Source organism: Polypterus senegalus, chromosome 8, assembly GCF_016835505.1.
Source record: "Polypterus senegalus isolate Bchr_013 chromosome 8, ASM1683550v1, whole genome shotgun sequence".
Taxonomy (NCBI): Eukaryota; Metazoa; Chordata; class Cladistia; order Polypteriformes; family Polypteridae; genus Polypterus; species Polypterus senegalus.
The window spans coordinates 88,593,333-88,620,626 of record NC_053161.1 but is presented as its reverse complement, the minus strand read 5'-3'; the positions used below and the strand labels follow the sequence as shown (position 1 = coordinate 88,620,626).

The 27,294-nt window shown below is 39.8% G+C and overlaps 1 protein-coding gene across 1 annotated transcript in view; it reads right to left on the bottom strand.

Annotated features, from left to right (window-relative positions):
- cftr (CF transmembrane conductance regulator) overlaps positions 1-27,294 on the bottom strand; it is a 135,151-nt gene that overhangs the window by 10,982 nt on the left and 96,875 nt on the right. The window contains exons 18-24 of the mRNA XM_039761403.1: positions 25,773-25,852; positions 20,919-21,069; positions 20,595-20,822; positions 20,273-20,373; positions 19,744-19,959; positions 10,241-10,396; positions 4,494-4,583 (exon numbers count right to left, since the gene is read on the bottom strand). Coding sequence (XP_039617337.1) covers positions 4,494-4,583; positions 10,241-10,396; positions 19,744-19,959; positions 20,273-20,373; positions 20,595-20,822; positions 20,919-21,069; positions 25,773-25,852 — 1,022 coding nt within the window. The remainder of the gene's footprint in view (positions 1-4,493; positions 4,584-10,240; positions 10,397-19,743; positions 19,960-20,272; positions 20,374-20,594; positions 20,823-20,918; positions 21,070-25,772; positions 25,853-27,294) is intronic.

Sequence of the window (27,294 nt, the reverse complement as noted above, 5' to 3'; positions counted from 1 at the left end):
CCAGTGCCAGTGTTACACCTCCCAAGTGAGGGATTTGTGGGTATTGTGAGTACCCACCTCCACTGGCCTCTCTCAGTCCAAACAGCCACTTTTCTACTCTGAAGTCTTCCTGTTTTCCTGAGTATGAGCCCAGAAACCCCAAGCAGTAACCTAATTTTTCAGTCACTACCCTGAGCTCATGACCATAGCTGTGCACACGCCAGGTATCATGCATTAAAGAGCTGAATGAACACTTTGCAAAATCTTATGTTATTAAAACCATAAAAATAGGGAATCTGCTTATCCAGACAGTTATCCATCCGTATTAAAAAAAGTTCTGTTAAATAGGCCCATCAGTGTTGATCAACACCAGAGAGGAAAGGCCCCTCCTAAAAACACTAAACCAGTTATTAATATCCCATCTGCCATTTCTTACGCCAACCACCAATGGTAAGTTTCTGACCAAGCAGAACTGAAAAACGTCTTCCTTGTTCATAAGGTTAGACTGTGTTTGTGGATGACACCAGGTAATGTCATATAACCCCAGGTGCTATTTCTCTTATTTATTGCAAAGAAAAAAAAGGCTTACTTATTCAGAACATTATCCAATACATTCACCTTTTGTGAATAGTACAAATTTTGATTTCTTCATTCGAGTATGTAAACACAGACAATGTTGTCCTTTCTTACTACAGCGTTACGTATTTCAGCACCTGCATGGCAAACTAATTCTTGTCGGCGTCATGTAAAATTGATGTGTTACAGAAAGCATTTAAAATCATTCTCATCAGTTACACAGAAGGAAAATGATGCAAGCTGATCGCCCCTTACGGGAGCTTTATTGGCATTACGAATACACTTAAGTTATCATGCAAATAAGTGACATATTAACATGATCTTTACCTCAAAAAACATTAATGTTATCACCCTTTTTTCTGATGCTAGTCTCATAAAAACATAAAAGTATGTGGTACTGTGTTTTATACTTTATATTGTGCTCTTTATTTTCAATTGCATAATATGACGCAGCTTGATTATACAGTATACAGTATATTGATTGACTTCCTTCTTTAAACTAATGCCAGAATCAAAGTCAAAGGGCATGAAGCTAAAAGGATTGCATTGAGATGTTTAAACAATAAATCCTATAAGACAAAAGAAAATAAATAAGCAAAATAATAATTCTACCCCATCAACTACAGTTAGTTTAGGAATGTATGTACTGTATGTAATCTAATAGTGACCGCAGCTAATATTCATTCAAAAGCCAGATTTGTTCAGTAATCTATGACTTTACAAAACTACCACCTTCCTCCTTACTCTGTACTCTCCTCAACCACAGCAAATTCCTCTTATTTGAGCACCATGCCCTACAGATTGGATGGCACTTGATATTTACAGGGGCGGCACAGTGGCGGTAGCACTGCTGCCTCAGAATTGGGAGACCTGGGTTCACTTCCCGGGTCATCCCTGCAAGGAGTTTGCATGTTCTCCCCGTTTCTGTGTGGGTTTCCTCCCACAGTCCAAAGACATGCAGGTTAGGTGCATTGGCGACTCTAAATTGTCCCTAGTTTGTGCTTGGTGTGTGGGTGTGTGTGCCCTGCGGTGGGGTTTGTTTCCTGCCTTGCACCCTGTGTTGGCTGGGATTGGCTCCAGCAGACCCCCGTGACCCTGTAGTTAGGATACAGCGGGTTGGATAATGGATGGTTGGTTGATATTTATAAGCTCGCCAGCTTTACATGGGAAAGTTCAGCAGCACTGCTAAGCGTTTATAGCAGTATTTTGTAAAATAAACAACCCACCTTCGTGAAACCTAATATTTGTCCACTGCAAACTTTCTTGACATACCTTCTCTGTTTAGTCAGATGTTTACAATTGTACTGTTTCCCTTTATAGAAATGAGGCATGTTTAGGTTTTGATTCTCTAGTCTGTCTAAGCAGACAGCTGTTTTCTTGCAAAAGACGCAGACAGGGGGGTAAATATACTGCACTGCACATGCAGCCCACTGCTGTTAATGTGGGGATGTGACGTCATGACCAGCTAAGTAGAGCACGGTGCAGTTTGGCAGGCAGACGCGTCTCAAGGAGTCAGTGCTCTAATTATTTTTCAATGTTCAGGTCTGAAGTAATAGAACCAAAACCAAATCAGCAGGGTTGCCTTAGTCTTTCTTTGAGGGTATTCAATGAATTAAAGCAGTGGTCTCAAACTCTAGTCCTAGAGGGCTGCAGTGGCTTCAGGTTTTCATTCTAACTGTAATCAGTGACCGGTTTTTGCTGCTAACCAACTCCTTTTCCTTTTAAGATTTGTTCCTCTGATCATTCCTCTGAATTGCTTCATTTATTCCTTAAATGGCACCCTAACAGTAATGACATGTCATGTGAGTGAGCCAACAAAGTGAGGGCCTTCAACTCCTTAGCAGTTGTTTAATTAGGCTCTGTTGTTAATTAAACCCGTTCTTTAATTCTGTGGCTTGTTGCTGCTCTCATTGTGCAGTAGCAGACATTTCTGAAATTGTTGGTTTTCTCTTTTCTAAGAGCGCTGTTAAAACGTTTGTGTACCTGAGCAGATTGACATTCCTGAGACCTTCTTCTATCTTTATTTTCAGATATTGTGTGACGGACACAGTTTGCTGGTCCTGTTTTGGCTCATTTTGTATCTCACTATTGTTTGGCAGCTAATTAGGCATAAACAAACAGTTAAGGGGGCTGAGTCTTCAAGTGTAAGTCAATTACAATTAATTCAAAAGACGTTAATTAGCAGCAAAAACAGGTCACTAATCAAGAAAAGGGTTAAAATGAAAGCCTGCAGCCACTGCGGCCCTCCAGGACCAGAGTTTGAGACCACTGAATTAAAGAGAGGTCATTCTTCTTCAGCAAACATAGCATTTGTGCTGCATCTGTTCCTGAAGCTGAATTATTTTTTAGTGGTGGGGCAGGTGGCTCTATGCACCCCCTACGTTGTTTTCAGGCAAGTCTGGTATTATTAGCTTGAGAGTGGCTCAGTTAGTTATCCGTCATGTTTATCTCGGTCAGTAAATACTACTGAGTGGGTTTTTTGTAGTCCTAAATTCATGTTATGTACAGTAAATGCGCTTCATTGCTAATTTCAAACTGTGTTTCAACCTTACAAATTACTTTAGTAAGGAACGTTTGGTAAAACTTCATAAGAAAAATGACAGCAAAGAGGACAAACATATAAAGAAATACTAAATGCATTGATAATTAAACCTACAAGAGAAGGGATAGATAAATATAAGAATATCAGTAGTGAAAAATAAACACAAAAAGATAAAGCTATGTTGCCTCTCTGAATCTTTTGTAACAAATATTGAACCTCCACAATACCACCAAAGCCTATCACTTGTGTTTGTATATACGGCCCCAGCCTCTTCCTCACTCCAACTCACCTCCCAACTGTAGGTCAAAACTGCTATTGACTTAAGGAGACTTTGTAGTCATGCCAGCCAAGTCCTCAACTTACATTACGGACCACCAGACTTACTATATTTGAGCCATTTGTAGGTCTTAAACAATCAGATCTCTCAAAATAGGCAACATGGACCCAGCTCCATTAAATCTGAGGCCGTGTGCAAATAAACAGGGGGCCAGAGTACTGTGAATAGTTTTTTGATAGCGTTAACAGAAACAACAGTCCAACATTTGCTCTCTGAAACTCTTTTGGGGTAAATGGAATAAACTCCTACTGAACATCTCTAAGCCAGGGGGTTTAAATATCCCCATACCTGCCTGGGGCATCTCGAATGAGGCAATTCTAGAACAGAAGTATGTTGTCTGCTCATGTGCAAGTCAATATAGGGTTACTCTGTTGGTCAGACAAAGAAAAATCCATTAATGAACCTCATGATAGTCTTGATTAAATCAAAGACCCCACCTAGGAAACAGACACCAGGACCAACTTCTGGAACCAAACTTGGTAGGGAGATGTTTACTGGCAAGCAACTTAGCTGGATGACCCTCATTATCAGTTGCATGTTGACTTAAAGAGATATTTGAAGCTGCACTCCGGGAAACCCGCTCTGAAGGTGAAGGATGAGTGTTGGGTGTAATGCACTTAAATGGAAAGTGAGAGTGGGACGAATCCAAGCATACGAGACCTTGGCATTGGAGAATGAAAATAGCAAGACTTCCTAAATGTATGAAGGTACACTGTACTTGGAGCGATCTTTTAAAATAAACATAGTGAGTTAGGAAAGGTTGTAACTTCCTTAATCCTTCATAGGTGACACGATAAGATCTATTTACACAAGTTAAAACCTAATATTTACAACAACAAATGACAGATCACTGTGTCGTGGCAGCTAAAGAAAGCACTGTAAGAGAATGCGGGGTGCACATAAATCTGTAAATAAATCACATGAGATTTATTTTGCATGACTAACTCAGTTATTTGCTAAACACAAGTCATTTTGTTTTTGGTAATTGCTGCTGCTTACTAGCAGGATTTTTAGAGAAGGTCAGTTGTTAGTAAGGCACACACTATGCACAAAACTTACTTCTTCTGTAGCCCTCCACAGTTCAGCATCACTCCATTTGCCTTGAGGGTCCAGATTTATGCGGAATGTCCCGGAGAATATGAATACTTTCTGGAAAATTCATAACAAGATCATTTTATTGATTATCATGTGTTTCATTAATCCTCATTTAGCAATCCAAGAAAAAATATTCAAGGTATAAAATATGAACAATGATTGTTTTAAACCGTGTGTTAGGCTCTTGAATTGGGAATTTAATATAGGACTAGTGTAAAATCAACAAGAAATTCTCACAGCAGTCTCTTCATTATTACAATACCTACTGTATGGTCAGGTTTTACCCAACAACATCAAAAACGAAATTAGAGAAGGCAACTCAAAATGCAACGTAGGAAGGTATTCGGTAAGTTAAGAACTCATTCAATAGGTGGAATAAGATTACAAATGAACTCATCACAAACACTGGGAAAGTAAATGAAAAGCAAAAACTATTTTATTCGATATAGACTTGTATGTTTTCCTTCAGTTTCATTTTAATTATTTCCTTTTATAAACATGTTAGTCTTCGATTTATCAAAACCTCAAAGAGAGCACATAAGGTTTCCTGTTTGGAACATGAATAGAGAATGGCCTACACCTACATACTGAACATTTGACACTTGACTATTTATGGTGACATGAAATTAATCAGAATTTCAGTATCACTTATTGGAAACTAGAGAAAAGTCCATTTAGTAAGTATGGGCACAATTGTAGAATAGGAAAAGGGGATCTGTTGTGGCCTACCCCCTGTAGGCACCAGCCAACCAAACCCAACACAGACAGACAGTTTCAGCACGCCACACATTTATTTACACTTCCCAAACTGTTCCCACAAGCAGCACCATACAATACAGAACAGTACTTTCCTTTTTTTCTTCCTCCTCCTCCTCCTTCTTCAGGCTCCCGGAGTGAAGGCAGGTGGCTCCTTTTAAGCATCATTAGTGAGGTCTACAATGACTCCCAGGTGTGGTGAAAGCCCAAAGTAGGGCTCTGCAGATTCTGCAGCTCCCCCGGCAGCCCTTCATGGAACTCAACAGGGCTGCAGCGAAATCTGCCTTCTAGCACCCTGGGGAAGATAATGCCCTGACCACGCTCTCTTCCACTGTCCTTCCATATTATTAGTGTCCTGGCCCGGGCAGGGCTACTGGCCATCCATGACACTATATATTATTATGATATTAAAAGTGCATAATATAACCATTTCTATTAAATGTAAAATCATTTCATACAGCAGAAATTGTGCCCCATGTTTTTGGAAGAGTCACATTAAAATGTGTTTAAAATTTTGCACCGATCAACCACACCCTTAAATGCACTTGCCTAATAATGTGTAGGTCTCCCTTGTACCAATGAAACAGCTCTGACCCATCAAGGCAAGTCTGTTGAAGGTGTCCTGTGGTATCTTGCACATCAAAACATTAGCAGCTGATCTAAGTCCTGTAAGTTGTGAGGTTTTGGCCTCCATGCATCAGATTTGTTTTTCCAGCAAATTCCACAGTCACTTGATCAGATTGAGATCTGGGGAATTTGGAGGCCAAGTCAACACCTTGAACTCTTTGTCATGTTCCTCAAATTATTCCAGAACAATCTTTACAGTGTGATAGGGTGCATTATCTTCCTGAAAGAGCCCACTTCCATCATGGAATACTGCTGCCATGTACATGGTCTGCAAAAATCTTTAGGTAGATAATATGTGTCAAAGTAACATCCACATGAATGCCAGGATCCAAGGTTTCCCTCCCAGCAGAACATTTCCTAGAGCATCACACTGCCTCTGCTGGCTTGCCTTTTTCCCATAATGCATCTGGCTGCCAACTCTTCCCCAGGTAAATGACAAACACACACCCGGCCATCTGCATGATCTAAAAGCAAATGTGGTTCATGAAACCATGTCACATTCTTTCATTGCTCCATGGTCCAGTTCTGACGCCTATTAAAGGCACTTTCAGTGGTAGACAGGGGTCAGCATGGACACTCTGGCCAGCAAGCTGCAATGCACTCTGTGTTCTGACACCTTACGTTTTTCAGCAATTTGTGCTACAGGAGCTCTTCTCTGGTATTGGACCAGACAGGCTAGCCTTCTCTCCCCGAATGCATCAATGAGCCCTGGGCATCCATGAGCCTGTCGCCGATTCACCATTAGTCCTTACTACTCTTAGTACATTCAGTTACTTCATTTGTGATACACAAATGGTAGTCACTAGTGATGAGCGAGAACCAAAGTGTTCGGTCCAAACACATCGCGATGTTCGTGTGCACCCGAGTATATTGTAAGTCAATGGGAGACAACCAGGCACCCCCTGCTCTGAAGAGGGGAGGGTGCCTGGTCCATTGGAAAAGGTCAGAAAGTGACAGAAACACCACCGGGAACAGCATGGGACGATGTCTGGATGTATCTTGGACTCCCAAGTCTCTGCTGGGAACCAGTTTGTCCGAGTTGTATGCCACTTTTACAGACTGACAAAAACACGCCCAAAACCCCCCAAAAAATCTATTTTACAGGAAAAATGACGCTCTAAAACATTATATGCCAGTGCCTGCAGGTGAGCTAACGCTCTAAAACATTGTCAGGCAATGGCCGTGGAAATTTCTAGTTTCACGAAAACTTTAGTAAAATATTTAAAATTGCTAGTGTTTTTGAATTTTTGGTTGATTAAAAAGATAATGTTAAAAAAAAAATTTATGTTGGAAAAACAGATAACGGAACACTTACGGAAATGAAGTCTAAGAAACGCGAGAGACTTCAAATGATCGACAAAGAAATGCGCGTCTGTCTTTCGAAAACTGATCCTCGCATCCATCTCACATGTGCTGAAAAACAATCTCAACGTTCAAATTAATTAAATTTAAGATTTATCCTTTGATTCCTTTAATAATAAAATCTCTTTCAAACTTGTAAAATTAACTGTTTTTATTGGCGATTGTCCATAGATTGTGTCGTCACGACTTTATTTATGGGCAGTTCCTCAGGTGCGCCGCGAAAGAAAATTTTTGGACTTAGTGCGCCGCAACTCGAAAAAAGTTGCCTTTCACTGCTCTAAAATATGATATGGGAGTGCCTGCGGGTGAGCTGATGCTCTAAAACATTATATGTGAGTGCCTGCTGTTTAGCACCCGATGACATGTTCCGGCCAGCCTATCACTGTAATGCCAGCACCTGACATGGTTATTGGCATTACAGTGAGGGCAGTACTTACCTGCCCTTTGATTGGATGTCTCCAACCCGCGAAACGTGTGGGGTGGAGACTCGAGCATGGCGTACGAGCACATGTGGTGCTCGTTCGAATAGCGCCATGCTCCGAGCATAGCGATGCTCGAGCCGAATACGTTCGGCCGAGTATGCTCGCTCATCACTAGTAGTCACACTAGCTAGTGTTTTTTCCACTTTGATTTTGATTTCCGTATTGGCTTGGTAATTTTGGGACTTCAGATCTTCCGATTTTATACCTTTATACATTATACCACATGCAGAACTGAGTGCACTCCTGAACTATCAGTGTTAAATCATCTCTGTTTGGTGCTCTGTCATCCAAGAAGTCAGAGATACACCGACAAACATGACAGACGTCCAGCAATGTAGGACCAACATCCAGTTTTATTTGAGGATTAGCAGCCAACTAGAAGACGCACATGACAGTGGTATCAAGCTGTATAAAGTAAAACTCATCCATAAATTTCAAGATAAATGAGAAAACATACAGGGTGGTCAAGATCTAATTATGCAGATCCAGATTGTCTGGGTGACTTTGATTTTTGCGGGGACGATTCCAGTCCGGCGCAAAGACGATTCTTCATGTCGTTGGTTGTCGTCTGGGATTTTTCAGGTGATTTTATAAAGTTTATATGAAGTTATAGCGTAATGAAAATTGCATAATTAGATCTGGACCACCCTATAAAGAGAGAAACATCTCTCAGAGCCTATTGACATCCCCATACAAATATGTTGTACTGCTGCCTGAACATTATGAAAAGAATGTGAGAAGAACTGGGAAATAATTTAAAAAATGAATTTAAATGATACTTACAGTCATGTGTCACAATATAATACTGAAGATTTCTTTTTAAAACATTTTGTGACATACTGTAGAGTGCTATGAAATACACTACAATAAATAAAAGATTTTTTTTTATTATTTATTTTATTTTTATATTGTAAAATATTCCTTGTCATACATTTTAACTCTAGGTTTCTATTTTGACTAGAAAGAAAAAAATCATTTAACTTGTATTTTTATGCTGTATTTTGTTCGGTCTTGATAACAAACTACAAAGAGACACAAGTCACTGATGCATGCACAGCAGGTAATTGACTGCCCACCTTGAGATTTTAAATATCATTTTGGATAATTTGTGTTTAAAACACCACACTTGCTATTCAACTTACTTCTACTGTTCTATACAAAGCAATTTGGCAGTCAGATCCTGTTTAAGCAGGTTTGTTGATATCCGCTGATTTTTAATTCACACCTTTGTTACTCTGATTTAACGTGGTTTAATTTTTTTCCAGGTTATTAAGAACAACTTTGCAAGTTTGACTTTCAGTTCCCCTGGCAGCAGCCTAAATATACGGGGACACTTACTTATTAAGGTACAAAAAAGCCTGAAGAAGGGGCCTGAGTTGCCTGGAAAGCTTGCATATTGTAATCTTTTTAGTTAGCCATTAAAAGGCGTCATTTTGCTTGGCTTTTCTCTACATTCATAATGGCTAACACGGTACAACACCCTAGTATTATTAAGGTACAAATAATCTGGTACAGGTAGCCTGCTCCACATGGATTTCACCTTACAATGAAACAGTTATTCCTGTAGGGTGACTTGTGCTTTTTTTCTGCATACTGGTCCTCCCATCACCATGCATCTGCAAGAAATGGGATCCATCAGATGAAGTGATGATGCAGTCCTCTGCTGCTTCCGATGTTTCCATAGTGGAATTCCACTCAAAAGCTCTGATAACTTGATATGTGACAAAGTATTACGAGTGATACATTCTGAAATGCCTCTTTTAGCGCACGTGTTGGCAGGCTGCAGCCACTCTGCACAAGTTACACTTAAATTTGCTGTTAAAATTATTTTAACAATCTTTTAGCAACTACAGGGATGCCCTTTATGGGTGATGACCCATTCTTTACAGACCCTGTCATAAATGAAAAGCCGAGAAGGACTGTTGATTCTTATCCACAGTCTGACAGCAATTCCCTGGGTTCAAAGCCACTTCCATTTTCTGTACTGTCCAGTACTGTACACACACACACACACACACACACACTGTCATATGTTTACCTTCTTTAAATAGAACTGACTACACATTTGATACTCTCGCTGATTTAGCAATCAGTTATGTTTAAAAGGCAGATATTGGTAATAAAATTGCCATTCCCTATATGTTTTCAAAGTTTTGTCTGTGTGCTAAAAAATATAGTAACTAGATATGTATTTTTCATTTTACATTTTACGTCACTCTGTCAGCTGCTGTAAGTAGAACTTGATTCATTCCAATGTGTTAAGTTAAAAACGAGTATCATAGAATGAACTTAAACTTGTGAGCAGAAACGTTTGCATTAAAATGAAAAAAGAAAATGTACAGCATAACAGTTCTGGATAAACTGTAAATCATGATAAATTGTGGCAATAAAGCACGTCACAGATGAGCATGTAGATTAGACTTCACAACTCTTGATAATATATTTTTCAATATACAAAGTGTTTAAGTGAGAGTATCATCTTACCTGAGGAATAACTGCAAAAGCTTTCCTCCACTCGTGTAGAGATACGTCATTCCATGAGACTCCGTCGATTGTTATGTCACCTTCGGTGGACACAAGTCGTAAAAGAGCAGACAGCAAAGTGCTCTTTCCTGAACCTGTTCTCCCTAAAATGCCCAGCTTTCAAACAAGAAAAGAAAAGAACAGAAAATTAAACCACATCCTGAAAGGATGGTCCACATATCATCTTGCAGGAGCAAGTTCTTATAAGCAGGCATCCAATATCCACTTTTAGAGAGCTGCGGAGGTGGTGCCAGCTCTTCAGTAAGTTGTGTATTATGTTACTCTTCTTGGATAATAATAAAGAATACTTGTGATACCACCGGTTATTTTTCTTTTTTTGATTATGTAATACATGAGGGTGACACACAGGCTGACATGGGCAACCTGGAAGCTGGCATTTGTAGTGTTTGTAGTTTCCCCTGGGTTCACTAGCTGATTCTAGTATCTCTGGTTTATCAAACACTTCTCAACATGACTTGGTCCAGAAGAAACCCCCAGATTGTGTTCAAAATCCACCTCATCTTACCGGGTCTTACTTAACATTAAATTAAGCCGTGGACATCGCAACATCACGCAAGAGAGCAGCTCACGTGAACTTACTGAACGCAGTACGAGTGATCACTTCCATGCATCAAACCTGTTCAAAAAACGCATTACACAATTGACAAGGTGATGGCCTTATATGGCGTTCGTTTATAAAGCAGCGGAGAAGCTTTGTGAAGGCAGCTACACAAAAAAACAGCAGAGCGCCACACTCTGAATGTATTCCTGGCATCACCGTTATACCCCCTGATCTCCCATTTCAATTGAAATGCCTCAAATTTCCAATAAGGCTCTTCTTTGCGATGACAATTAATAAGTCTCAGGGACACATCCTACAAAAAGGTTGCCATTGATTGGAGGCAACATTGCTTTCCTCCTGGACAAAACTGTACGTTGCATTCTCAAAAGTAATATATATATATATACACACACACACCCCGATCTACATACTGTCAAATAAACGAACCACACACCATAGCGCAACATGAGAGGCTTCACCTTTAGCACTGACGTCTTAGGTTCGATTCGCAAGAGTGGGTGCAGTGAGTGTATACTGCCTGATGAGCCCAGAATTAGGGCGAAGCACGTGCCGCGTCTGTTTGCATTATTTGACAGTAAAACTATTTCAGTATATTCAATATATATATATATATATCAGCACTTCCCGATTCAATTTACCCTCGCACCCCCTTGGTTTGAGAAGAAGTATGAAAAAATATGAGGTTAACACAGAAAAACAGATCACCAATTGAAGCTTTATGAATAATGGATACTTTATTCGCCATCAATAATTGTTTTGGTAAAGCCATACTCAGTGTAATCCTCTTTCCATGTTATAATTTTTCCGCGACTAGCCATGATTAAATGAGCGGTAAAAAGTAAGAGCGGCGAGGGTGACTTATTCAGGCAGGCAGGCGACAGCTCAATAGCTCGAATTTGGATATAAGTAGGTTCTATTTAGTCGCCAGAAATATCTTTGGTAGGAATGGAAGTTGAATTTAGTCTTAAAATTTCTATGGTGAAGAAAAATTTATGCAATGATGACTAAATTTAACTTTCATTCCTATTAAACATTTCTGTCGACCAAATAAAAATTACTTATACATCGTATTTAAAATTTAAATAGAACTTGAACAGATACGATAGTTTATAATATCCATGCAGACTTGCACGTAAGAGCGGGAGTCATCCGTTTTAACAAGCAGCGTATTGCACTGATACGAAATAGCCTGCCCATTTAATTATTTAGGAATGGATAAATAAATTAAGATTTTGTACAAATAATGTTTTTCATTTTTCTTCCTCAATGGATTCTGGCACCCCCAGCAACAGCTGCTTGCACCCCAAAGGATATATATATAGATATAGATATAGATATACATATATAGATAGATGGATATATACATATAGATAGATATATAGATAGATAGACAGATATATACAAAGATAGATAGATATAGATATATAGATTATATAGATAGATATATATATATATATCTATATGTATATATCTAGGTGTATGTATATGTGTGTGTGTGTATATGTAGATATGTATATGTATATATATGCCAGCAACACTCATGACAATGTCAATCATGTTACATTATTATTAAAATGTTTCCTTTTCTTTTTCATTACTTCTTTAACACACTACTTCTCCGCTGCGAAGCGCGGGTATTCTGCTAGTTTCAAATAAACCTAGAAAAACAGGGGTATTCCAAAACTTTTGACTGGTAGTAGCATATACGTATATACACTATATATACGAGGTGAGACACAAAAATAACCGGACTGGGCCTCGGGCTTTCCTGGAAAACTGTCTGGAGGTCGGCTGGACATGAATCATAGAACTATATCCCCTTCTACACGCCCTCTCAAACCTCAGACCGGCGGGTATATCCTGTGAATAGCCAGTCAGTATTTGCACAACAATCACTACACAAGTTGCCGCTATAATGTCGAGTGAAAAAATCAAACAGCGAATCATCATCAAATTTCTTGCGAATTTTCTTTTTCCGTAAAGCAGTTTTTGACTGACAGAAACACTCCTGTCCTCGATCATCCTCCCTATTTGCCCGATTTAGCTCCCTATAATTTTTACTTGTTCTCTAATATCAAAAGTGACCTGAAGGGAACACACTTTTCTTCAATGGATGAAGTTAACACAGAAATGGCAAGCCTGTTGAAGAGTCTCAAGCAAGAAGTCCAGCACTGTTTCAATCAATGGAAGATACTTATGGAACAGTGCAGATATCAGGAGGTGGTGACAATGTTTAGAATGCTGTAGTTCATCAATAAATATTTTTTTACCAATCCTTTTATTTTTTTGTCTCACCTCGTATATATATTATATATATATATATATATATATACACACACACTTGGGGGTTCCCCCCTGGTCACTTCGCTCGCCAGCCAGTTCACGTCTCTGCCGCTCACGTTGTGAAGAGGGGAGCTGAACGCACCCCAAGGAGACGCGGTTGCTTCTCTGAAACCCCCTCTTAAATGGTGATACAATGGGAAACAAATACAGTTTTTGTTGCTCAATCAGCTGCTGGCTTGCTGTTGCTGCTGCTGTACCACATGATCTGCATCTCACGCAGCACTTTGAACGTTTAAAAGCCTGTACAGCAGCTGTCCTACTCATTGTCTTCTATTTCCGGCCCCGGGCATGGATAAAATCTTTTGGCAAAGTCTCATCTCGTGGGACTCGAGTTCTTGATATTTTTTAGTTTATAATTTAAAACCGAAATAAGAATCTGAAAATCTAACATCACATTAAAGTTCAATAAATTCTGAAAAGAATGATAGCAAACATATATATGTAGGTTTTAAAATAAGCCCGATTTAAAGTGTGATAAAAAATGGGACATTAAAAATGTGATTGTTGCATTTCCATTGCATGTTTAGGCTTAGGATTTTATATATAGAGAGTACACATATACATATAAATTATACACTGTATATATATATATATATATATATATATATATATATATATATACACTAGCTGAAATACCCAGCGTTGCCCAGGAGGAAAGTACATTTTGTTTAATTGTTTGAGAAAAACATACTCAAAAAAAACCACAACTTTAAAAATAAAAATAAATTAACAAACAATAAAGACTCACAAATGTCTTGCAAACTGTGTAAGCCAGCACGGGATCCTAGAAAGCACTGAAATCGTCAGAACGACTCTGGGCTTCTCTCTGTTATGAGGATTTGTGTTGCCGACGTGCTCACATCGTTTGTGCATTAGCAGCTAAGCGACTGTCTTTCTTAGAAGGTTTCCTTTTGCCCGTGTGCTGGCATCACTTGCGTATCCTTAGAGCTGGAGCCCTCACCCCGACTCTGCGTCTCACTTCCGGGCCGGACAGACGCACACACTTGCAAGCGTATAACTCGATTTCATTTCAAAAGCAACAGGGGCGTGGTGGTGGTCAAACAAAGAATGCTGGTAGTCACCTCCAGTTCGCCCTCTGGTGGTCGTTCAGAGTGTCAACTGAATGATAACATGCATACAAGACCGTAAGATCACCAATACCCAGAAGGGGGTGTGTTAAGGCTAATTTCACCCTACAATATTTTTAGTCGACCATTGAGAAACATGTGTACCAAGTTTCATGAAAAATCGCTCCAGCTGTTCGGATGTGACGCTGCAACATACATACATACACATATTGACTTTTGACATATACGTACACGTATATATACAGTACATACACACAACCACTAGACAAAGAAAGAGAGTGAGGGCAATAGGGAGAGGAGGTGGAGGGTGAGGGTCAGTGCGTTGTGTTCTAGAGAGAGAAGACTTGGAGGAAACCACACGTAAGACTCCCTGGACAGTACAGCCCGGCCCAGCAGGGCACTGGGTTTTTCCTTATCATTCTTTTTATAATCATTTCTCTGGCACGTGTTACAGTCAGTAAAAACACCATTCTTTTGATAAACTTGCTGCCTCATGGCTATTGTTCTGAGTTGGACAGATGCCTGGGGGAGTTCTGCTATCACACAACAAACACAGACGTCTAGGTACGTCTGTGACAAAGAAAGGAACTTCTAATGGTAAAAGGTTTCTTAAAGGTAGAAATCAGCCAATAATTAAGACTGTATCAAGACTGCGTTTGTTCCACAACAAATTTTCCCTTCCCTGTTACAAGTCTTGTCTTTCTCAATAGAATACTGGCTCCATGTTTGCATGCCATTTCATCTGCAGTAAGTCAGGTTTCAGTTATGAAAAGTTTAAACTTGCATTACGCAATTAAGTCTTAAAAGAACAAAGTTTATTCAAAAGTGACAATAGGGATAAAGTATTTGCTCCCTGTAGAACACAATTGCAAGATACAGTTATGCAAAAGAGTCAGTAAGGCAAAGCGTGGGAAAAGAAATACAAAGTTCTGATCCGTTCTCTTTAAAAATAGCAACCAATAACATAACAACCAGTGCTTGAATTGGTCAAAGTACATATTATGTGCAGGAATGGCCAAAACGGGCTTAGAAATGAAAAGGATATTCATAATGACATTTCAAAACCATTTTTGTTATTATGGATTGCAGCTTTTCCCCAGCTTTACAAAAGAAACAAACCTGAAATTAATCATTTAAAACTTTCAACAAGAGTTTGTGAGGAAAACCTGCAGTTTTTACTAAAAATGTCTACTGCAACCAAGAGTAAGATATTAAATGTATACTTGATTACATCCATCCATTTTGTGAGCCCTCTGCCATGTTTATCCCGTACTGAGAGGATTGCGTCCTGTAAGCGGACGGCCACTTTCACGCATACACTCATGCTTGGCCATTTAAAGATTACAATTAATCAAATGTGATTGTGGGAAGTAAGAACAAAGTGACACATCCAAACAGAAACATCCATCCATCCATAATTCAACCCAATACATCCTAACTACAGGGTTAGGGGGGTCTGCTGGAGCCAATCCCAGCCAACACAGGGCGCAAGGCAGGAAACAAACCCCGGGCAGGGCACCAGCCCACCGCAGACAGAAACTTCCATCCATCCATTATCCAACCTACTATATCCTAACTACAGGGTCACGGGGGTCTGCTGGAGCCAACAAGACCAGTAATTCATTCCTTGCCCAAAATCACACAACAAATGCCTCAATGGGCTTTAACAGGCCCTGTTTTTTGACAGCCCCCTAGCCTTGACTCTCTTAAGACAACAAGAAAAAAAATCTTTGTAAGGGAAAAAAAAATGGAAGAAATCTTGGGAAGGACAATTCAGAAGGAGACCCCCTTCCAAGTAGGATGGGAGTCAAAAATGAGGCAAATATAACACACCAAACAGAATACAAGTAATCCTTTTCACAATGTTAGAGGGCCAGCCAGTCTGTCACTGCCACCTCAGAAATATAACATAACAGTTGTGTTCTATGGCCGGCCAGTCATCCCAGCCAATACCCCCAGGCCGCCAGATGGAGCCCTCCCTGCGGCATGGAAGTGCCCTGAATACCAGCAGGGAATTATGGACAATGGAGTTTTCATCCACAGCCCTGCTGGATACCACAGGGGCCGCTAGATGGAGCTGCAGGGAGGAGCAAAGATTATTTTCCCCACGCCCCGGAAGTACGTCCGAGTTACATGGACAAGAGGAATGACGTACTTCCGGGGTGAAGAAAAAGGATTTTTATCTGACCTGGAAGTTTTCCTAGTCACATAGACAGAGAGGGCGAAACACTTCCGGGTCAAGGACTATAAGAGGACTGTGGGAACTCCCAGATGACGAGCTGAGCTGGGTGGAAGGGTGGCAACGCGTCTGGGAGTGGAGGATTGGTTTATTGTAGTATTGTGAATTAATTAATGAGTATTGTGGAGAGGAGGGTGCTTTGTGCACTGTTGTGTAATAATAAAGTCAACATTTGAACTTTTACCTGGTGTCTGGAGTCAAGTCTGAGGGTTCAAGGGAGCGATAGCAGTACAAAAAGACTTGGCGCCAAAGAAAACTCTATAGTCAAATTTGCTGAGAAATTCCACAACTGAAATTCTTTAACCAAATATCCAGAATTGTAGTGAACGTTAAACGTGTGAAAGATCTTTAACGTTGTGCAAATGAGTTGAAGGCTGAAGCTACACAGTACATTTGTCTCCTCCAGGTATTCATTTTCTAAACACGCTGTTGAGAACCAGAAACTATCCCAGCAGCAAACCAAACTCTGCTAACGCCACCAGTTCACTACAGGGCACAGTCACGTACAAAGCCACACTCGCTACACTCCATCAGTCCCAAAGAACCCAATCTGCATCTCTTCAGGATGTGGACATAAAAGCAGATGCCCTGTAGAATCATGGGTAGAGCGTGGCATCACTCTATGGATGTGATTACAGCCACGTTCAGACTCAAACACCCTGCAATTTTCTCCAATACTTGCTTATGTCAACTTTAAACAGGCAGATGGTGAGATTGTAATATTTGGCGAATACTTTAGGATTAATATACAATTACAACATTACTGCCTTACAGCATATATTGTACACATTTGCTTCACAATTATTCCTGATAATTCCTTTTTTTAGAAAGGCCTTCAGACAATTTGTGGTCTTGAACTTTCATGTCTTGTTTAACTTTCAGGAACCATCTATGGTCAAGTTGTGATAAGTCACTGAAAAGCATGGGAGTGGAGTGATTAGGACATTGTGCATTTCCATGTTTCAAAACTTCCTCCTGATGTACCGTAATGGAAAAGTTGTACTGAAATTAAAAAGAACAAGAAAAAAAAAAACCAAACAAACCAAACCTACTGACATTAATCAAACACTACACATTTCCTGCCAGTAAGATTATTTGTGAACTTTCTGACCCCACTTTGTATATCCAATAAATATAATTTTTAAAATTACAAAAATAGCCTGAGCTATTGATCTCATTGGCATCTTCAAATTTAAAGTCAACATCGTGGTTTTTTGCCTTTTTTAAAAGTGCTTGTCACATTAAAAAAGAGATTATATTTGAAGGGTGTGTGCCTCGATAGTTTTGTTAAGCTATTCAATTTGCACAAATCTTTTCTTTACTGGAAATCTGAATTACACCAGATACATTTTGCTTCATAAAATGTCTAACAAAAAGGACTGGATGAGGTCATGTGTAGTGAGTATGGAATGAATCAAACAAAACCCGACACAAAACATAAACAGATCCTTTAATATCTAAGAAACCCACTGAGATTAGTGTAAAGTGCCCAACGGATTAGGCTGGAATGCTGAGATCTGTGTCTGCGTATTTGTAGTAATACAAATCACAAACATTAATACTGCTTTTCAAACCCCGTACCAATTGGCATATAACAGAGACATATTCATTGCACTCAACATTCCAACAGGTGGGGCATTACAACCGTTTGTACTAATGCATTTAATTATTACAAATGTTGATGATACGGCATCTATTGAAATAACACATACAATGCATTTTATGACTGCATGCATTACAATAGAAATTCCAATAGATGGTGCAATGCAAACGTTAACACCGAGGTCTACGTTGATTATTTAGATTTTAACCCATCTTCGATAGGCAACACAGCAAGTAATATAATATAATTATAATAATATACATAGGATAATAATTTATAATCATAATTGTATTACGGATAAATGACTAGTAACTAAAAGTTATACACTGTCACAGGTGGCTGGGGGGTGGTACCCAGCCGGGACGCCCCAGAGGACCGAAGGAGGGCTTACGCCTCCCCCATACCACGTGCGGGCAACTTCCCTGGCGGCTTTGGGGACCACGGGAACAGAGCTTGGAAGCTCAACCCAATAGGGGCCCGTGGTCACCTCCAGGGGGCGCCCCAATGCCTGAGGAGCCCTGGCCCTCAGCACTTCCACCACACTCAGAAGTGCTGGGGGGAAGAAGACCAGGGACACCCGGAGTGCTTCCAGGTGCATAGCCGGCACTTCCACCACACCTGGGAGGGCCAGCGAAAGGTTATCGAGAGGCACCTGGAGCACGTCCGGGTGGGAATAAAAGGGGCCGCCTCCCTCCATTCGATGGCTGGAGTCGCCTGGAAGAGGATGGAGCTCGGAGGAGAGGAGTGGAGGCGGTCAGAGACAAAGAGGAGGCATCGGATAGACAGGCCTGGACTTTGGGGGAGTTTGTGGGTTGTGTGCACCATTGTAAATAGTAGACTTGTAGATAAACGTGTGGTGGTGCTGAATACGATGTCTGCCTGTCTGTGTCCGGGTCACGCTCCACAACACATACATCGGACTATACGGAGTTAAAATGCATTTAGATACAAAAAGAGAGAAGGAAGAATAAAATTATGATGTCACCATCCTGAGAAAGAAACAAATACAAAGGAAATGAAAGCGAAAAAAATATTATACAAGACTAGCTGTATAAAAAGCCTGGGGTCTTAGAAACTATTGAAATCGTCAGAAAAAAAACTGAAATGTAGAGATGTCAGGTAATTGAAAGGAACTACTCTGGGTGTCTCACTCCTAGGAGGATTTGTTTTACTGACGTGCTCCTATCACTTGTGCAGTAGTGGTGGGAGGAAAAGTAAAACGAATGCCATTTTGCCGATGTTAGCAGCTAAGCGACTTTGTCTTCCTTCATCGTGTTTCGTTTTGCCGACGTGTTGGCCTCGCTTGTGTTATTAGCAGCTAAGCGAGTTTTCTGTTTCCTCGATGGCGGAGCCCTTACCCCGACTCCACCTCTCACTTCCGGGCCGGACAGACACACACACTTCCACGCGTAGACGTTTATATATAAGATGGCACACTGACTCGGTTGTAAACTCTGCCGCCATCAAGAAGCTGTGTTTCATTCTCTCTGGCTACTATCAGTATGAACTTTGCATGTTCTCCTTGTTTAAATAACGATTGTTTTAGATGCTCACGCTTTAATTTAGTCAGCTAGTTAACAGGTTGCACATTTCAAACGTGCCATTTACCTTTTGACCTTTGTTTACTGAAAAGCAGAGGTTTTCAAGGATAGCTCGTTCACCCTCCTTGTACTTGGCAGTCAGGTTGTTGACTGTCATTTGGCCTCCAGATGGCCAGTCCTTGGTATGCGTGTTCTTGATGACCAAGTCTTTCTGCTTTTTCCCAGCATTAGAATCTTCTGAAGGCAGGTCAATAAACTTGAATACCCGGCTCACCGAGCGCATCTGTAATAACACGCATATATACCAGTCAGCTTATGGTATGAAGAGAATTCTTGTATACAGTCTTATTTATTATTTTTTCATTATTGCAATATTTCCTTTTTTTTTAAATAAAATTTTCGCTTTATGACATTAATGTATGGTAACCCAATCTGAAGATATTATCCAATGATAATTATGAGCTACGCTGCTCCAGTTAAACTCTGAGTTTCCATGGTATGCTAATTTAAAATAAAGATACTTTTCAGTGCCCACTGTGTCCAATTAAAACAATTTCATATTGCTAAGGAACATTGCAAGTATGCATTTTCCTTACCAGACTATCCACATCTATACTGGAGTTCACAGCCCACTGTAAAGTACCCATGATATTCATTGCAAGCGTTATAATTATTCCAACGTCTCCACCATCCTCACCTATGGGAGAAACCATTAGAAAAGCAGATTATATGAAGCACTGAGAAAAAGAATTCTGTTGAATTAAATATCTAAATATCTGATGCTTCTGCAAACCTAAACAAGCAACTGAAAATAAATCAAAATAAAATACAAGATACTTCTAAATGTGTTGTACTTTGTGGATAACTGTAACTGTACTGTAACAAACGATATTTGACAAAATGAGATAACAGTCTTACCATTTGTTCCAATTGAAATAAAGGCAACAGCAACAAAGAAGAGCACAAATACTATGTCGATCCTCATCTGGAACCATCGTAAGGTGGAAAGGTATAGGAACCAGTTGGCGGTGTGCACATTTATTGCTTTGTGGAAAAGGGCTTCAAAATATGATTGCCTGCTGAATGCACGGATAGTCCAGAGACCCTTTAAGGAAGTGATGAGATGGGTAAAAATAGGACTGCGGGCTGTGGGATGACGAAGAAAGACGAGATAGCACTTCAGTGAGAAACACAATCACACACTGCAGTCTGACAGAAATACGCAGTCTGATCATTTCTTACCTTCACTTTCAAGCTGCTTTAGCTGTTGTGAAGTGCGCAGAAAATACGACCTCAAGATGACAAAAGCAATAATTACAGGAGTCGCTGCCAGAAAGATATAGGGCTTTAATGAGGCCACCACCAAAATGGCTCCCAACACAATAATGGTCAGCTTAAAAGAAACACAAACATCCAGTTAGGTGATTAATACAACAATCTCATATTTTTTTATTGATAAGAACCAAATGAACCAACATAATGTGTCTAACTACATTTAGAAAAACGTGAACTATTAGTTTTTCTCCAAAATAATAAACCTTCTGTTGTAATTAACATTAAATGACATGAACTAGACCAAATACTGCAAAACAAAATAACCCTTAACCTGTTTAGCTCTAGTTATACATTTTGTGAAATTTTCTCTTTTTTACTGCCCCAGCACATTAGCACTGTTGTGAGTGCCACTCCCTCACAGCCCAGTCTAGTTCAGTTATGTGTGTATTCTCCATCAGCAGTGGTTTCATTTGGGGAAGAATACCAAGAATAGGAAAGGAGAATTAATATATGTGGACAGTGAAATTGGAGATGCTCTAAACTCGCATTTCTCTGAGCACTTCACAAGTGAGCAAGTGAATAAACACGACTACTAAGGAGGTACTGAGGGATTTGGAAATTAGAGGGAGAAGTGCTGCTTAGATTAAATAAGATGAAATCAAACAAATCACCAGGCCCAGATAATATTTATCCTCGTGTTCTTAAGGAGGCTAGTGAGTACATATATAAACCCTTGACACATATTTTTAGGAAGTCACTGTGCACTGGAGAGATTCCAAAGGACTGGAAAATGGCAAATATCATCCCATTATATAAAAAGGGTGACAGGGCAGATCCAAGCAACTATAGGCCAGTAAGCTTAACAAGCATCACAGGAAAATTAATGGAAGGAATTATTAAGGATAAAATTGAGCAACACATGGCAAGGACAGGAGTTGCAGTAATCCCTCGCTATATCGCGCTTTGACTTTCGCGGCTTCACTCTATCGCGATTTTTTTCTCATACACGCTTATGTCACTACGCATGCGCTTTCTGAGAATTTTTATCTAAGCCCTACGATGGCTCCTAAACGTGCTGCTTTTTCTAAGCCTTCTGAGAATAAAACTAAGCGCCGGAGGAAGATGCTTACTATCCAGAAGAAGGTGAAACTCTTGTATATGATTAAAGATGGCAATACCCTACAAAAGCCTCCTCACACATGTGAAAAGACAGCGCCAGCAACTGCCTATCAAGATGTTCTTCAGCCGCGCACCCAGACACCCACTGCCTACTCCTAGTACTTCTTTAGCAGAAGACGACAACAACGCACCTGCTGAAGATACTGCACCACCTCTGAAGACTCTCCTACTGAGGTCGTGCCTTCATAGGTTAGTGGTTGTGTGCAATTAAATGTACAGTACAATAATCTACTATAGAAAAGCATTCGGGATTGTCCTTCTGTCCCATGAGTGCAAAACGTAGTGGTATTCCGCTTATTACAGACTTACTACTTGCGGCTTGAGGTACGAGCGCGATGTGAGCAGAGTTCTGGTGCTCTCATCGTTCCCTTGCTTTTGTGCGCGATGCGCTGGAAAAATAGAAAAAATTATGTCTCTGGAAATAATTAATGTTGATGGAGTACAAATGCCTCACCGCGTAGTAAATATCAGGGGAGATGGTGCTTGCTTATTCTCATCTATAGCTTATTTAGTGCATGAAACTCCGTCTTTAGTGGTACAGATTCGGGCTGACATTGTACGATTTTGGACAGGCACTTGAGGGGATAAAAAAAAAAAGATGTTATGAATGGACACTTTGATGTTCTCATTCTCTACACTTACATGCCTGATGTACACATGGAGCGCACAATAATTGAAGATAAAAGTCGGTCGCCTTAAAAGGCGAGTGCGCCTAGTAATATGATATTTTGTCTAATATATTGAGTAATACGAGTGTAATGGTGACTAAAGGGTGTTGTTTCATATCTAGAGGGCTCTAATAATGTTAAAAAACGTATTTAGAAGGTCGTAAACAGGTTTTCTATACTCTAACTGCGAAAATATTTGATTTATAAATAAAGAATCCATCTTCGCGAATATTCATTTATCACGGTAGAGTCTGGAACGGATTAACAGCGATAAACGAGGGTTCACTGTATTCTGAACAGTCAGCATGGGTTCAGAAGAGGGAGGTCGTGTTTTACTAACATGTTGGAATTCTATGAGGAGGCAACAAAAGGATACGATCAAAGTGGAGCTTATGATATTATTTATCTGGACTTTCAGAAAGCATTTGATAAGGTGCCACATGAGAGGTTGGGCATCAAGTTAAAAGAAGTGGGAGTTCAGGGTGATGTTTTTAGATGGGTGCAGAATTGGCTCAAACACAGGAAGAAGAGGGTGATGGTGCGAGGAACCTCATCAGAACTGGCCGATGTTATGAGTGTTGTTCCACAGGGGTCAGTGCTAGGGCCGCTGTTATTTTTAATATATATAAATGATTTAGATAGGAATAGAAGTAACAAGCTGGTTAAGTTTGCAGATGATACCAAGATAGGTGGATTAGCAAATAATTTGGAATCCGTTATATCATTACAGAAGGACTTGGATAGCATACAGGCTTGGACAGATGTGTGGCAGATGAAATTTAATGTAAAAAGTAAAGCATTATATGTAGGAAGTAAAAATATTAGGTTTGAATACACAATGGGTTATCGGAAAATTGAGAGTACACCTTATGAGAAGGATTTATCAGAACAACAGTGTTCAGAAGCCATTAAGAAGGCTAACAGAATGTTAGGTTATATAGCACGATCTGTGGAGTACAAGTCCAAGGAGGTTATGCTCAACCTTTATAATGCACTGGTGAGGCCTCATCTTGAGTACTGTGTGCAGTTTTGGTCTCCAGGCTACAAAAGGACATAGCAGCACTAGAAAAGGTCCAGAGAAGAGCGACTAGGCTGATTCCAGGTCTACAGGGGTTGAATTATGAGGAAAGATTAAAAGAGCTGGGCCTTTACAGTTTAAGCAAAAGAAGATTAAGAGGTGACATGATTGAAGTGTTTAAAATTATGAAGGGAATTAGTACAGTGGATCGAGACTTGTATTTTAAAATGAGCTCATCAAGAACACGGGGACACAGTTGGAAACTTGTTAAGGGTAAATTTCGCACAAACATTAGGAAGTTTTTCTTTACACAAAGAACGATAGACACTTGGAATAAGTTACCAAGTAGTGTGGTAGACAGTAAGACGTTAGGGACTTTCAAAACTCGACTTGATGTTTTCTTGGAGGAAGCAAGTGGATAGGACTGGCGAGCTTTGTTGGGCTGAATGGCCTGTTCCTAACTAGATTGTTCTAATGTTCTAATGAAGACAGTAGTGAGTAGGCAGTCAAACATGGGCCTCATCACGTTAAGGTTAAGGACAGTACTGATGAGGGACTGCTATATATTTATTAATTTTTACCCTAGTTGTAGGGAATACACATCCTATCTTCCCCATTGTACCAAAGCAGGAAGTATAAGATTCCTTAAATTGAGAAAAATGAAATTCTAAGCTAGAAATGTAGTCAGGGTTGTTATGATACAGTACAGCTCATCAATGGTGTCCCAACCAGTATGATAGTACCTCAGAAAAGTTGTCAGATATTGAGGATTTAGGATGACTCATGTACTCAATAAATAGGTGAGCACTGTAGCCAATATGAGATCAGAGCATAGCCAAAATAACTGAAAACTTTTTCATTTTATATTTTTCTGCTGCTGTCAGGCCACTCTGCCCCCTTTTCAACACCAGTGCTGCCAGTAATGATAAACCAAAGAGGTGGAATAATGTGCAGGTATTGTAGCTGCACACTCCTTTCATAACAGACTAAGCCCATACTGCAACTCAGACTAGCTAGCCAATACCCATAAATAGTAGTCTAGAATTCCTCTCTTTCCAAGAAATAGAATTTTTTTTCTGTTATGTAAGTTCATCTGAATTATTTAAGTCTTTGAAGTTGTTTACTGATTATTTCTTGCACAAATGAATAAACATCTGATGTGAATATTGCTTTAAATAAAGTACATATTTTGAACATAACTCAATAACTAATTACGTTTATGCAGCGCTTGTCTAACCTATTTAAAACGCTTTACATAGACAGTGGGGAGCCACTTCAACGACCATCAGTGTGCAGCCGCCATCCGGATGATGCGACGGCAGCCATTTTTGTGCCAGTATGAGGACCACACATTAGCTATTAAGTGGTGAAGGTTTGAGAGAGAGAGTTAGCCAAATAGAGACAGGGGGATGATTAGGAGGCCAGAATGACCAGGCCGTGGTGGACAATGTAGCCAGGACATCAGGAAACACTCTACTCTTTTCCAAAGATGCCCAGCAATCTGAGGTCCTAGGTTTTTTGTCTCATCTAAATGATGTTGCCAATTTGTACAGCACAGTGTCGCCATTGATGCACTGGGGCATTGGGATCCTCATACAGACCACAGGGTTGCACCTCCTACTGGCCCCTCCAAAACCCCTCCAGGATACAGGAATTAACAATATTGTTAACCGTTTTAAAACTTTATTAAGTTTCACAAACAAGCATCCATTCTTTAACTAGCATTGTCACAAATGCACACTACTGTAACCCAGTCAAAGCGTAAAACTATTTCTATATTTTGTTTATCTTATGCAATGATAAGGCAAAGCTGACATTTCCTTAAAGACCAACACATTATTGCTTTAATTTATGTCAATAAAACAAAGCAAAACTTTTGCTGTATTGATTTTGGTTACTGCTTTCTTAATTCTCCAAATAAAAAGTTAAGAAATTTGTAATGAATAAATGTCCTACCTGTACAAAATCAAAAATAGTAAGTGGCAGCATGTCATCAATCTGAGCGATGTCTTTTGTGAACCTATTTAAAATTCGACCTAAGAGAAAATCAAACACCAAAAAGACTATTAATGAACTAATTATTTTAGTAAAATCAAGTGCTACATCATCAGCATCAAGGAAATCTGACAATAGTATTGTATGATACCACTGCAGTTGTATTTTAAATTAATTTTAAGTAGTCTCAGTGTTTTACACCCTCATAGATACTTCAAATACAAATCCTTCAGTAAATGATCATCTTACTGTAACAAGGCTGTGTTTCCCTTCATTTAGCCATTCTCAAAAGTGACAAAGCCTGTGCTGCTCCAAGAGTTGGGCACGCAGGGTAGCTGGTCAGTGAAGGCGCCACTTGGCTTTGCTTTGTAAAGTCACGACTAAGTAAAAAGGTTTGTATTTTTGATGATCCTTCTCCTCACCTCCTGTGTTAACATTCACTTCTGTATGGGAATTATTTACTAACATGCTGTGAGATAAAAATTACTTTAGGGTAAGCATGTTTTTTGTTACAGAACTAGCACACAAGACGATGCCAGAGTGTGTGGGCTGGTGACTAAGTGGTTTGGGTCAAAAATGATCTAAAGCAGCGTGAAGCACAAGGAAGTCTGAGGGGAAGAGTGTGTTCCTCTTCCCAAAGCTAAGAAGAAATTAAGTGTGATTTTGTGATAGTGGAGAATTGGGTATGAAGCTTTGTTTATCACTATTTTGCAGCCAGTGCCTGTGCTAGGTTAGTTTGTGCCCTAGGCCAAGCTTATTAGTGTGCCAACTGACTGTTCAATAGCAAACTTGTGTGGCTGAGTGCCCCCCTTTATGATCTGCACCCTAGACGAATGCCTAATTTGCCTTAATGGTGGCACTGGCCGTGGTTGCAGCTGTGAAACTTGCTCTCAGTAAGTATAATCCTCAGCAATTTCTAAGGCAGTGTGCAGCTCTTTTAAAGTGTGTTTAAAATGATGGTAATGTGGTTGTTTTACCAACCAAATTCTCCCTGTGTCCAAGTGAGCTCTTCTCCAGATATTCTGTTTATCCTCCCACATCCCAAAAATATGAAGATTAAGTTGATTTGTGATACTAAACTGCGCAGTATGTGTGTGTGTGAGTGTGTGGGTAGGTCCTCCAACTAAGCCACCCTGTGCCATATTGGTTTTGTCTTTACACTCCTGATATTGCCACCGAAAATGTTGGATTAACAGATTTCAGGGAGTGGATTGATTGTTTAAAGTTATGTCTATTCTGAGCACAAAAGGAGAAATGGAAGGTCGCTTTAATTCTTCTGACTACTACGCATATGTGGTTTCTGTACTAAAACTACTGTACACACTCAGCTGGATGTTTGAAAAACAACCCATTTCCATAATTCAGAGCCATCTCTTTTGAGGCACAATCAACACCGCAGGTATAGTATAGCATACTATAGTATGTACTATTCTAAGATGCAAATATAAAATTAAAATATGCCCAGTTGGCTTTGTTTAAAAAT